We start from the raw sequence: 14,735 nt of genomic DNA on the forward strand, positions 1-14,735 counted from the left end.
GGCTGTGGGCAGGGCCTGAGCAGTATGATGTCACACTGCTCAGAGAATCAAAACGGCATGTCTAATGAGACTGCTTTGGTTTAATGGGGATTAAAATAAAAGAAGAGGGTGGATTTTTATTATTGTAGGCTGATTGTGTTCACACACTGCCAACACACATTTATGTCCAAACACCATGTAGAAGTGAATTTTGCATAATAGGTGCCCTTTAAGCAATTAGTCGACTAATCACACGTTTATATTCATTTCTGCTTAAATACTGGGTGCATGGAGGAATATAGCATGTTCCACTCTCAAGCGCATGCACACATACATCTTGCTGCAAAAGTAGCCTAATGATAATAAATGTGTCGTAAAAAAATAACAAGGGGGCATTTTAATTGTTTATTAATAAACTGTTTTCTGAGTCAGTGTCGGCTGCAAACATATACATCTCCACTGTAAAGTGGATACGTCTTTAGAGAGAAATGCACCTTTCATATAGATTACATAATCAGAGGGTATTTGTTTTTGATTCGAATTTGTTCGTTTAAAAGTAGATATTTCAAGCTTTATGAAGATATATTTCTCATGTAAAGTGAGGCAAGTATACGCTGTGTTTCGGTTCATTTTTGAGACGCGCTCCAGTTCACAGAGACCATGAAAGCGTGCCCTGTTTGTTTTCTTTATTTTACAAAAGTTTATTTATTTTCTTGTTATTGTGAGTTTACACAAATAAAAGTAGTTGCGAATGATGTATTATTCTTATCTGTATGACCAGAAATTGAGTATTTTAAGATGTTTCCATTGTTGATAGGAAAATGCAAGTGATCGCACCGGCGCCTCCATGTCATGCAGTAAATGAATGATTCTCCAGACTTCGCACAAACACTTGGATGAACGCCTAATAATAGCAAACATTTATCTAGGTTAACGTTAGAGCGAGCGGCCATGTCAGACGGATAAGTCCTCTTCATTTTGATCAAATCATGCATTTTCTACCGACCGCAAGTAAGTGTAGCGGGTACAGGATCACCGCATCAGCTGACAGTTAAGCGTTCCCAGCAATCTGTGGAATGGTGGAATAAACACAGGACAACAAAGTGCGTGTGATCAGCGCCGGTCTTGCTGGGTTATCTATTTTTCCAAAATGTTCACATTAGAACAAACACAAATGTCAAAAAAATACATTGTCACAATAAATCGTTTTTTTTATGCAAAACTTCACTGTTTCAGTCTCTTTCTTGCAATTACACAGCGTTTTCATGAAGATCTGTCCATCAGTGTACTCATTTGCATATTCAAAACGCTGTTCAGTGTTTTGACTTTTAGAGCTTTCACTCAATTCAAAACAACATCACACACATATTCAATCTAGAGATGCACCGATTGATCGGCTGGTGACCGGAATTAGCCGATTTTCACGTGATCGGCCGTGACCGGCGACCGGCCGTGACCGGCGACCGGCCGGTCAGTCTGACAAACACCGATTTTATGCCGGTCAAATGCACTCGGGCGCCGCATGATTAACATCGCGCAACATCAGCATCACACGTGCACGTGGAACACACATGTAGGAAACCTCGTGAATTACGTCCGTTCAGACCGCAAGCGCGTATTTTTTTTCGGCGTGCATGTTAATCACAACGGGAGCGGGAGCAGCGCGTGAGCGTCAAGCAGGAGCGTCGCGAGCAGTGAAGCGCGTTTTTCGGCGCCGAGTCTATTTGCTGCACTGCTCACGCTCAATTAAAGGGAAAGCACACTTTTGATGGACAAAATAGCCTAAATAGGGTTTCACAAAAAAGTGCCCAAAATGCACAGAATGTGCGTGTTTTAACAAGAACTGGAGTAGGCAATGTCAGAAAAGAAAACGAAGAACAATATTTATAGAAAATGTACCCATTTAAACTTGTTTTATTATTCAGTTTGTACAAGTGATTGCAATAGGCCTGTGTGTGTGTGTGCTTTGAGAAATATCTTTATACTGCAAGGCTATATTTATTAATTTTTTTATTTATATATTATTTTATCGCCATTCCCTGTTTTCATACAGCCGTTTAGTTTGCTAAATACATGTATTAAAAAATTATTGGATATTGAATGTGAAAAGGAAATGGTTCTTCCATAACACTACACTTTAGATGTGTGTGAATTACCCACACCTGGAGTAATTTATATAGTTCTATTTTATAGCATTTATCTGTTCAAAAAAATATGTACTATGCAAATTGTAAAATGTTCTATTACAGAAAAGATATAAAATAAATATTTGTGTGTGCTGTAAAGTGGTCAGAAAAAATGAAATCGGAATCGGCTAAAATCGGTATCGGCAGGTCAAACTTAATGAGAAATCGGAATCGGCCCAGAAAATTGTAATCGGTGCATCTCTAATTCAATCAAGACATTTCTGACATTTTACCCACTCACATGCATTTTTAAAGTAAAATACACTTATTATGAACTAATATAAGGACACATTTAAACATGTTTACCTTCAATCAACACTGTCATGCAGCTTACATCATCCAATCGCGGGTGAACATCGCGATTTCATTTTGTGATTAACCATGTAAAACTTTATAAAAACGAATCAATTTGCAACACTTAATATGCACTAACATGTATTCTTTCAACATCCAGATTGAGATTGACATATAAAACAATCGACTAACCTGTTGAATGTGATATAACATGTGATCAGCTCCGGTCTTGCTGGGTTATGACCATAGACTGTAAAAAATGGTTACCCAGATAGCCACTGTACGCTGTAACGGAACAGGGCCGCAACCGCAAAACGATAGAGCCGGGTCTGGCACGCATCCGCCTCACGGACTCGTTCCTGAGTCCAAACGCACATCGGGCCGAAGCCGTTTCTGGTCTGTTTTTAGGGGTTGTTGCGGATATGTGCCAGCGCCGATCCAGCACCGCCTGATCATCCCGTTACAGATGCGTAACGGGTGCGTGAAACGATTCCGCCTACCGGAGCTGTGCCGGATGTGTTACGATTCCACTTAAATCACCACTGGATTGTCCTTTTGCCTTATTTTCGGCATTTTTGTCAGTTAGGGTATCATAGTAACCTATGCTACCTAGGCATACATAAAGTTATTTTATAATAATGCTCTGTCTATCTACAGTAATTATCTTATATAGTTTTCTGTGTAAAATAACTATGAAGTTATGTATAAAAATGCAATAAGTACATACATTCAAATATAAAGTTTGTATATTTACAGTTTTAATTTTTGGTCAAAGTTGTGAAACTAGACCTGCAATCTCTAATTAAGTACTTAATAATAGCAAATGTACAGTGAATTTCTGTTAAATTAACTAAACATACAAGTACGGAATACCTGCACACTTACAGTATTCATTAAACAAACACTGAACATCAAGATACGTGAATGATAGGAAATACAAGCTTAGTATAGAATTTAGAACATGTAAAAATATCCACATTAAAAGGCAATTGCTGTATGCCTTTATACTCTAATATAACTTGTTTTAAACATTTACAATTACATTTTTTCCAAAGTGACTTAAAATTAAGAGAACAATAGAAGCAACAAGTGCAGTGACAAGTCCCAGTTAGTGTAGCACAGTGCACAAATTATTTTTTTATTAAAACAAAGATTTAGTATTATTGGGTCAAGTGTTTATGAAAAGATGGATCTTTAGCAGTTTCTTGAAAATGTGTTGAGTTGGGCAGGTCATCCCACCAGCAGGGAACAGTCCAGGGAAAGGTCAGTGAAAGTGATTGTGTGTCTCTTTGGGATGATGGCACCACAAGGCGCCGTTCACTTGCAGAACACAAGCTTCTGAAGACACACAGATCTGAAGCAGTGAGTTTAGGTCTTGCTGCAGCATCTGGATCAGTTGCAGAGGTTTGACTGATGCTGGAAGAGCTGCAATAGTCCAGTCTGGATAGAACAAGAGCTTAGACAAGGAGTTGTGTGGCTCCGATAGGAAGGGCCGGATCTTTCTGATGTTGTATAAGGCAAATCAGCAGGATCACACAGCAAGGATGGTTTGGCTGAAACCATAAGCAGTTCTGTCTTGGCAAGGTTGAGTTGAAAGTCATTCATCCAGCAAGAATTTTCCATCAGGTAGGCTGAGATGCGAGCAGCAACCGTCAGATCCTCTGGCTGGAATGAAAGGTAGAGATATGTGTCATTAAGTGATAGGAAAAGTCATGTTTCTAAATGAAAAAGCCTAGTTACGCTACCAACAACAACAAAAAAATTAAATAGATGGGTGGAATCTAACACAATCGTGGTCTTACTGTAGTAAAACCAAACCTTGTGCAGTGGCCTCACAAGGATCAAATGAATATTCATATGGGAAAATATAGTATAAAACAAATGACATTTTCTGCCACTTTTAGTGAAATCATATGGAATCAGAAGACTCGGCCATTACAATATTTTAAATTACTTCTTCCCATACCTTGTTTGCCATGATAATTCTGCTTTCCACTTGACCTGAAATCACAAAAAAAAAAAAAAAAAAAAAAACTCAGTATTACATTTACACATGTAAGAATATGTTCCACTGAGACAATGCAAAACCTAAACTGACTATGATCTGGAAGCTGAGCAGGAAAGGCTAACAGTGAAGTTTTGAGCTGAGACACCTAACCTTAGGGGTGTAAGTTAACTGTCTGTTCATCTGGATCAATGCAATTTTCATAACCAATGATCAAAAGTATCCTATGAAAAAGGCTACTATGATGACCCCAGGCCATCCAAAATGCAGATACGTTCATTTCTTCATCAGAACACAAACATTCTATCAACTTTTATTTTATAAGCCTAATATATGCACATATATGCATTCTAGATAGCTACGTGTTGGCAAGCAGATGCAGCCAGAATATGCAATTTATCATGTTGTGTTCATATTCTAGTCTCATGTGCTTTCCTGTATCAAGTACAGTATTTACTGAATTCGTTTTCTTAACAGTCTTGAGATAACGTTAGCCATGTTTAACCCTTACGAAAATTAACTATGGTTTAACCACAAAGAAAAAAAACAAGAAAAAAAACATGGTAGGCCAGCTAGGCCTATTTGTTTTTGTAGTATAACTGTGGTTATTAAAAATGGTAATAAAAATTGGTTAGTTAAAACCGAGGATATTTTTTTAAGAGAAGAATTTTCAGCTTCCAGACAGTGATTCAAAATGTCCCGCCATTTAAGAGATTGATTTACTGACAGATACTATCGCGTATTAACGAAGATTTTATTCACAATTAAACGGACTTTGATATGTATAACAAGTCTACGAAAGCTTGTTTTAGGTCTTTTGAGGTGTGGGTTCAACTGATCTTTCTTAAAACAGATGGAAAATGTAAAGACGCATGCTACATTTTCAGTGTTTTGCCCTCCAGCTCTCGCCAGTTATGACAGAACATAATTTAAGAATGCTAACGTTAGCTTGAAAACTGTAAACGTAACACAAATGTAATATAAAATATCGTTCACATGTAACTTAGTATATGAGACTCTTACCTCAGCCGGTGATCGGTTGGCATGATGTCCGCTGACGAACAAGGCTCACAGAAAAGGGTGTTATTTCCAAAGAATCCAAACGGACTGACAGACAACAGCTCCTGCTCACGGCTGCTCTTGACGAACACGATTGCTTTGAACCACTGTTGATCTCACAGTCTACTTCACGAGAGTAGACTGAATTCAAATCTCCCGCTTGCCCAAACTCGATCCTGATCAGCTAACGTTAACCGTTGTGGGCGGGAGTAAACAGCGGAAAAGTAATGGCGGCGAATTTGAATCTGCGTCATCTCGCGCGCGCGCGCGCGCGCACTCACACACACACAAAGCCCTGAATGTGCAGCAACGGCAAATGCCTTTTATTTGCAAATATTTGCTGTATAATGACAAAACGGTAAAAATCTGTAAAAAAAATACAGACAATTACTTGTAAAATTACACTTTTTTTTTACAGTGTGTGCTGTAACGGACCTGTTGCTGTATAGTTTTTAAACACTGATAATATTGTTCAGCTTAATGACAATGCATTTATCTCATGCTCTAAGATAGAAAAATAAATATGCAGACAGGTAACCATGTTGTTTTGAAAATGTTTATTCCACGGAGTTCTTCACACAGTTTGAGAAAAGTATTTCGGATGTGGTCCACATCAGGTAGTCTCTGTCAAAACAGTGTTGGCTCAAATCTGTTTTGCAGATATGGGCCAGAGCAGTTTTTAGCCCTTTTTTAAATGCAGTCGGCTCAGATATGTATCACAGATTCGGGCCACACCAGTGTAGCCTATGTGAAAACAGTATCGGCTCAGATTCATATTGCAGATCTGGACCAAATCAGTGTCAGACACAGCTAATGTCTTTCGGTTACCTATGGGAAAAGTGATCTGGGCCAGATCTGTAAAATGATATAAATACTGAACTGATGGCAGTTAGATTGTTTAAGCTGAAACCTCTGTCTGGCACGGATCTGGTTCACAATCAGAAAACGTCTCTAAGATAGAAACGGAGGCAAGGGGCTTAAAACGGATCCGTGCCAAATGTAATTGCTATCTGGGTATGCTATGGTTGTGACGAGCAATTAAAGCAGCAGACCCATCGCAACACACTCACATCTAGCGCCCTCCTCTGGTCTGGCAGAACCACCATCCACTCAATGTATTTTCACAAACAGTAAAACAGTAATAATATTATTTTCATCAGTTGTGAAGAACCAACAATTGGGGCATCACATAAGCGCTCATAAGCGAGAGGGTGCCCCGATCACACACCGCACTGCCTTTTTGTTGTTGACTTTTTTTTTATTTAGAAAAGAGCAGTGTGCTGCCTTTTTTTTTTATGTTGCTAGGCAACCACCGAAACAGCTGTCCTGTCAGTCTAATCAAGGATTATAGTGTGAGCGCTCTAGAATCTTTGGTTTGCTGTTAAGTAAACTGTCATAATAGCTTTTTATTAACTTTATTTACTTATTAACATTGTGGTAGTTGCTGTTCGTGAAGTCATACAGCTCCGGGTAACCCGCGACAGCCACCACAAGTTTCTACTACATCATTGCAGTCTCCCAGGGGGTTTCATATTATTTTGAAGTAGCCCCGGGCGCCGCCATTGGCTAGCGGACCATCACCTGCTGTTAGCATCCCATTGACTCCCATTCATTTTGGCGTCACTTTGACAGCGAATAACTTTACATCTGAGGCGTTTAAAGACTCCATTTGTCATTATTTATTTCTAAAGAAACACGAAAATGTATAAAAGGCTCCATTACCTTGTATCTTACGTTATGGCCCCGTAGAACCAGTTTTTGTAAAAATAGGCTAACGATTGCGTCATAACCACTCGACTCTCTGTCGCACAGCAGAGAGAGGAGAAGCTCGCGGGCAATCGGGGGGACGTGGAGGCAAAATGACAAAGTAATTAATCAGAATACTTGGCAAAAGTTTCTCCTGCTTCTAGCTCATGGACACCTCCTACTCACACTCTCCGTCTCTGCAAGTTTCGGAAGGGAATGATTCAGATTTCTCTCGGCACAGCTACTAGTAGATAGACGGGTTGCTCACGTCACATCTATGTCGTCAAGCTCAGTTTGAGTCTGCGCAGTACGCTCGACCATCAGGAAGTTAGTGCTTCTATTTGACTTCACTTGTCTCCGTTGAATCCAATGGGGTCGCTGTGTCCAGTTTATATACTGTCTATGCAGTCTCCGGACGTTCAAAGCAACTGTAAACTTCCGTCACCACAACGGAAGGCCTGCCTCTCCATTCATTCGATTGGACAGTGAAAAAAAACCGCTTGGAAAAAAAATGTCAGGCGCTTTTCTGTTCTGAGTCGATTTTTATTTTATTTTTTATTTTTACTTTAGGCGCTCAGAGTGCTCCAACAAAAACGCAAGGCGCAGCAGCAAATTTTCTGATTTTGATTAAAGATTACCACGACAGTTTTTTTTTTCTTCTTCTATGTATTAACTTGAACGGATTAATTGTTCACAAGACTAATAATGTGCGCTTACAAATTAAATAGGGTCAATTTTGATTTCATGACGACTTTAGGCCCGCTTAGTAGTGGATGTATTTTTTTTTAGAAGTAGGATGGATAACCATTCATCCACACAGTCACACAGAGCCGAAACACAACCAAAACAATGTTAGCTTCCGCAAAATGCATGGAGTTTTTTTAAACAGTTTTAGGGTCAAAAGTAACTCATATGATATTCATTTTAAGTAAACAGTTAACTGTTTTCTTATTCCTTAACTCAGGGTTGCTCAAACTCGGTCCTGGAGGGCAACTGTCCTGCACAGTTTAGCCCCAACCCTGATCAAACACACCTAGCTGTGAGTTTCTAGTGATCCTGAAGACATTGATTAGTTTCTAGTGATCCTGAAGACATTGATTAGCTTGCTCAGGTGTGTTTGATCAGGGTTGGAGCCATAGGCGTAATTTACATGTCCCCACCACTATTTTCTAAGGTCGACATTGTCCCCACCACTTTTGAAACATTTCGCGGCACGAAGTACCAATACAAATAAACAAAACATCTCCAGTTAACTAGCAGAGCATTCATTTCGTTCGTTTTTTAAATAAGAGGCGATCTAGCGCTGAAATGTGTTGTTTTTTAAATCAACTGATCAAAGTGCTCGTTGCCGCTGCGATCAGTGGCCCTATACTGTGTACAGTCTTCACTCGGACGCGCGCTTCAATCCGTTGTGGAGAGACTCTCTATTCGTTCCGGTGAAATTAGAAAACAAAATGCACACAAAGTGTCCCTGCCTGATATACAACCACTTAAAAACATAATCGGTTTTGATTAAAAAAAACAAAAAACAAAAAAAAAAACAACTATGTGCGGATTAGAACCCAGAACCTCTGACACGCTTGGCAAAAGTTTTACTCCTGGACCACTTAAAAACACACTTAAAATAGTCGGATCAACATATAAAAGGCCTCATTGAACGACCACTTAAACCCAATCAATGTACTATTTAAATCGATTGCTGGACATCGTAATGTTATTGTACATCTGTTTTATGATTAAGCATTGTGTTACCCCCTATGTAGTTAGGCCTATGTTGGCCTACTACTGAAAGGCTAAAGTGGAAAAGAGACAACGCTGTGAGAGAAAAGCGCAATTTCCTGTAATCTGCTCACATCACAGAATGAGGAATCGAGAGCAACAATCTTTCACAGACCTGACCGTGGAAGACTTGCAAAATTGAGAGGAAAAATAAATCAACGGGGAGACGTCAGAATAACAAAGAAAGCATATCACCTGAATCACTCTTCAACACTATGCAATATTTTATATGTAGGTATTAATTAAATTGGATAAGTACAAGAATATGCAATCAGTCTTGCTGATAGAGAGGAGACGCTTAATGGCTACAAGCTCAAGAAATTTAACGAATCTTGTCATTTCACTCTCAAGTAGTGTTTCAGCGACATCTGGTGGTAAAAAGGCGTATATATACATAAACACACTCATTTGAATGAGGCAGATAGGAAACAACAGATAAAGAGAATTTTATTCACTTCGACAAATCGTATAGACTATTAATTTCTTACCACTGCCCACAACATCATCCTGAAACAGGAAGTGTGTGTGTGTGTGTGTGTGTGTGTGTGTGTGTGTGTGTGTGTGTGTGTGTGTGTGTGTGTGTGTGTGTGTGTGTGTGTGTGTGTGTGTGTGTGTGTGTAAAGGGTTTGAAAGTTAGATTACATGTGAGTATAGCTATATTTGAGGTTCATTTTGATATTATTTTAAATTAACTTTCGAAATGATATCATCATACTGATTTTAAAGTTAGAAAAACCAGCCAATGCCACAAAACATCACATAATTCAGAGAATCCATTGCTAATACTTACCAATCAAATTTGGCACTGTTGTTTTCCCTCCAAAAAGGATATTCCTGCTGGATGCAAAGGAACTGGCTTTTGTTATTTAAAAAAGACATGAACGAAATTGAATCTAGAAATTGATTACCAATTAAAACGCTATTGATAAGAAAACCTAGGCCTATTTTGTTAAATTGTTGGTAATAAATTTCCATTTTGTGTGTTAGAATTAACAAAAATGATGTCCATTCAAAAGGAAACCTCTTGCAAAACAATGATTTTCATGTCAGGTGAATTAGCCTATGCTTTTTAAATTCTGAATGCAAGACATTTTCTTTTAGGTCTAGTATTTGAGTTAGTGATAATAATTATATTTACACTGTAAAAAATTTCTAACCTCTCCAAGTCAAAATTTTCTAGTGACTGGTCACATCTAAATTTTTAAATTGGCCCAAGTGTAATTCTTGTTGCAATAGTCTGTTAACATTGGCTCAATGAGAAATAATACGTCAGACTAATTGAAAAATTTAGATGTAACCAGTCACTAGAATTTTTTTACTTGGGGATGTAATTTTTTTTTTACAGTGTAGCTTGACATAAAATTGGCCTAATATGTCCATGTTGTGTCCTATTTCAGATTGCTAGTTTAAATTCATACAAGATGTAATTGACAGATCAAATACATTTAATGCAGATAATAAAAACCTTTTAGGTTTAGTGGCACTAATTGTTTTAGAATGTAGTCTGCTGCCAAAGATCCATTCAAACCAATCACAGTTGAATGTCTTTTCTACAGTGATTGGATTTTTCGAGTCAATGAATTTATTTGATTCACAATACCTGATTCTCCATCAGGTCAAACGGATCAGTTGACTCTGATCTAATTTATGGCTTAGTCCACTGCTTTTCTATATATGGCTCTATTAAGTGCATATTTCTGTATCCAAGCAACAGATAAGCTCTTTCCTCACACAATATTCTCTTTGCAATTAGATAGGATAACAAGTGCTACTCCCTGAAGGTAAATTTTGTTTTCCATTTTGTTTTTATATACCATGCCTGATTCTGAAGGGATCACTATTTCCGTGAGAAGAGAAAAGTTTTGAGCTCATACGATGTATGCCTACAGATAATTTTTTGTCCGTTGATTCGTTCCCTCGCTGCTTGCTTCTCATCGGAATTGTTTTTGTCCACTTTGACCAAAAGAGGGGGCAAATTAAGTTTACTTCATTTCAAGGGACAGGAATCCGAATAAAAATAGCAAATCTGTATTTGTGTTATCCTGTGAAAAAAATAGAAGGGAAAGCAAATGTGTATACAACAATTTATAAATGTTTGCACTTAATCTATAGTCTGTAGGCTTATAAGCACTTGGAGGCCTCAACATTAAGCCTTTTAAATATGTCATTCACTTGTCCAAAGTGTTGTAAATATAATTTATTCTGAAGCAATATTGCTATCAGTGTTTAATCAGCTTTGATATAATTAAATCTGCATATTGTCATATCTGCAAATTTAAAGAGCATTTCCCCCCTAATCTTATTAAATGTAGTCTATGCTTCATCTTTCATTTTAAATTCCTAAATTTGTGTATGGGGGAATGGGTTTACATCGCTTATAAAAAGTGCGGCAGTGTGCATTTTACTTTCACTCTTAAATTAGCCTCAATTCACCCTTCGCAGGGAGTTTGATTGACAGGCGATCTGACCTATCATAATCCGCCATTTTTGTCCGACAAAGAAGTCAGGAGAGTTAGAAGATTAACGAACTTGAAAAACGGTGTACTGATGTCTTTCCGTGGTTAAAACAACAGTCCTTCTGATGTTCATTCATGTTTATTTGATGCTATAAATGAACTAAGGAAGAGATGATCGGTTCACGAGCAGCTTTAACTGAGGCAATCTGTCACGACTGTCTTTTTTTACAGTCTATGGTCACGACACATTAAAGAGCCACAGAACAGTTTAATTTAGTTTGACTGACCAAATTTGAAAGTTGAGACTGTCTTTCATATTAAATGTTACCTGCTCGGTCCTGTCTGTCAGCGCGTTGTCAGTGTCTTCTATGTATTTTTCACGATAAAAATGACAGTGCAGCTGTTGCATGTTGATTCATGTTTAGGCCACCATCAGCATCCATTATTGCAGTGCGACATTGATGCGCCATCATGATACTTCACATCATGGGAACTTTTCACCTTCAAAATCAGGAAAACAGCTCTGAAAATCAGGGTTGTACTATCTTTTCCGTTTACATATTTGAAATCGATCAATATGTTTTCACTTACAGATTCTATAACGTTTATGTTTGCAGAAAACTACTTCCCAGCTTGAAAAATCCAACAACTGGAGCCCATAAAAGAGACGGCCTGTTTTTAGTTAATAAAGAAAAAGACAAAGACAAACTTGTGTAAAAATTTGAGTTTTCTCAGAAACATGCTGTTATAAAGAGTGGTTGCAAAAGTACACAATGATTAATGTGCTCTCAAGTCACTCTTTCAGAAAGCGTTACGAGATCCAGATCGAAAGGGAACAAATAGTTTGTAATTTTAAAATGTTAAGGTGCACCAAATGAAAATTACACCAATTTTGAACCCAAGTTCATTTAATTCTCACAGAAAAGACAAAGTGATCACACCACTTGTGCTGGAGCCCAAAGTATAAAAAAAAAAATCTTTATTGTCAATTCAATTACTCTTCTCTACAGCCAAACCACAAACATGTGACGAACAGAGCAGAGCTGAACATGCCAACACACACACTCTCACACACATTGACACCTACAGTGTGAAACAGTCTACACAACAACATGACAGAACACTTTGAAAACAAAGACAATAAAAAAGAAGAAGTAAAATCACACAACTTCCTATGCGGCTCTGCCTTGGGAGGAAAAAAGAGAAACTTTACAAATAAAAAAAACATCCACTGAGGAACAAACCATCGTTTGTGAATGAACAAGAGACAGGCATCTAAAAGTGGGCATCACAAGTCAGGTTTGCAGCTAACATACAGTAAGCACACAGGAAACGTCTCTTCGTGTTAACTTCACTGTTTGGCTTTTTCTTCCATGCGAAAGCTCAGCTGAAATTTGAAATGAAACTACAATCAGCCCCTTTGTGCCGATAAAGGTTTTGGGGATGGCAGAAACTGATTTTGGATTAGTACGTCAGGGCTTTTACTGAGAATCGGACACGGTAACACAGCATTTTGCATTACACAGACGGACGGAGCCCTCAAGCATCCTACAGTAATAAAATAGAAATATGTTAACAAAAAATAAATTCATATATAGGCTACTGGATATAGGTTTTTTCTTTTCAATTTGTTGGGTATTTATTTATTTATTATTTGTGTTTTACATCAGCTCTACGTAATGTCCTGAGTGGGCAAGGCTTTTGTGCAAGTGTACGAGTAGGAGAGAAAAAAAGATGCCGGTTGGGAACGAGCTGACATAAAGAAATGCTAACCTATAGGATGGCCAGTTAAGAGCACGTGTAACCATGACAACAGGTTCTCTTGTTTTGCACATTCTGAAGAGGAAAGCATAAGAACAGATGAGGTCATCACCTGTTGCGCTGGAGAGAGAGACAGAGAGAGAGAGAGAGAGAGAGAGAGAGAGAGAGAGAGAGAGAGAGAGAGAGAGAGACTGTGATGGCCTGTGTAGTGTAGTGTGAGCCGAGATGGTCAGCAGACCTCTCTCTCCCCAAAGTGTTTCCATCAGTTTTCGTGGGACGGATGAGATCGGGTGTGTGTGCCGTTTCCCACGTGTGCCGCAGTTTCAGTGATGTGAGTGACAGGTTGTGTGCTGCTGGTTTGGATGCGGGTGTAACACGGTTCAGATAAAACACAGACGAGGGGATGGTAAGACCCATTCAGCCTGTCGGTGCTCATGTAGGTGCACCGAACAGCCTTGCAACCTTAACACTCTTTAGTGTACAGAAGCAATACATTGCAATTGCCATGGTAACAATAATTTTGTCGTCTGCAAATAAGCATTTGTTTAAGAGTGCAAAGGATAATATGCATTTTTTCCCAGATGCAATAGATATCTGAACACCCCCGAAATAAAATGACAACCATAAAGCAGTTTGAAAAAAAATTAAATGTTCCTTACAGTAGTACATTTTCGTTCAAAGTCAATTAAAAAAAAACAAAAAAAAAACACACGCACAAAGGAAAAGAGATAACATGCATCTCTCTCTTTTTTTCTACAATACTGTTTGGTGGTATTTTATTAGAGGAAGGCTCATAGTATATATTTTTTTTCTTCCATTAGTTCCCTTCTCTTCTATAGAAACAAGTGATGGGAAAATAAAGAGGTATGATGATAGGAAAAAATAACAGATAAAGAAAAAGAACCGAAAGTCATAAAGACCCACACTGAGAAACAAATGGGGGAAAATACACTAAGAGGAGGAGAAGAAAATGTGATTTAAAAAAACATTATTCAGCGAGAGAAGTCACAGATGACGAAGGTCAAGAGGTCATGACTGCTGGCCGCTCCACTGGCCCTCCATCGGTCGACGGAGCAGTTCCTCTACATGCCTCGCTACATCCATGGTGTCGTCCAGATCGAAATCGCCATCAGGGTCCAGCATAGGGTCAACACTAAGAGAGAGAATCTTAGTAACTCGTACACAATCTAGGTGACATCAATAGATATTTTCTGTGCTGGGTAAAAAAAAAAAAAAAAAAATGCAGTATTGATTTAAATGTTTAAAAGTGCTAAACACATACTGGAATCATAATTACTTAACTAACAAAAATATTACATCTAAGAAAAGTATGAGCCATTTTTCGATTTTGCACGAAGTAATAAACTACTAAAAACAATGTGCATAATCTAATAATAGAAAACTCTCATCATTAACTAGTAATTTAAATTTTTCTTGTCTTCCCTTGCCACCTGTAAATAATTTTCCAAA

The 14,735-nt window shown here is 38.2% G+C and overlaps 1 protein-coding gene and 2 long non-coding RNA genes across 4 annotated transcripts in view; 1 reads left to right on the forward strand and 2 right to left on the reverse strand.

Annotated features, from left to right (window-relative positions):
- Window positions 1-3,195: 3,195 nt before the first annotated feature.
- On the reverse strand, window positions 3,196-4,697 carry LOC309500604. Its single transcript, XR_014206634.1, has 2 exons — window positions 4,426-4,697; window positions 3,196-4,124 (listed from the first exon to the last, which is right to left on the reverse strand). It is a non-coding gene; the product is annotated as an uncharacterized lncRNA (long non-coding RNA).
- Window positions 4,698-11,593: 6,896 nt separating this feature from the next.
- On the forward strand, window positions 11,594-13,751 carry LOC309474466. The gene is made up of 2 exons (XR_014197295.1): window positions 11,594-13,379; window positions 13,416-13,751. It is a non-coding gene; the product is annotated as an uncharacterized lncRNA (long non-coding RNA).
- stat5a (signal transducer and activator of transcription 5a) overlaps window positions 12,467-14,735 on the reverse strand; it is an 83,664-nt gene continuing 81,395 nt past the window's right edge. For both annotated transcript variants that reach the window (XM_082136618.1, XM_082136619.1), the window contains one exon: window positions 12,467-14,418. In XM_082136618.1, coding sequence (XP_081992744.1) covers window positions 14,295-14,418 — 124 coding nt within the window. In that variant the 3' untranslated portion in view covers window positions 12,467-14,294. The remainder of the gene's footprint in view (window positions 14,419-14,735) is intronic.

Source organism: Leuciscus leuciscus (assembly GCF_965113295.1).
Source record: "Leuciscus leuciscus genome assembly, chromosome: 1".
Lineage (NCBI taxonomy): Eukaryota > Metazoa > Chordata > Actinopteri > Cypriniformes > Leuciscidae > Leuciscus > Leuciscus leuciscus.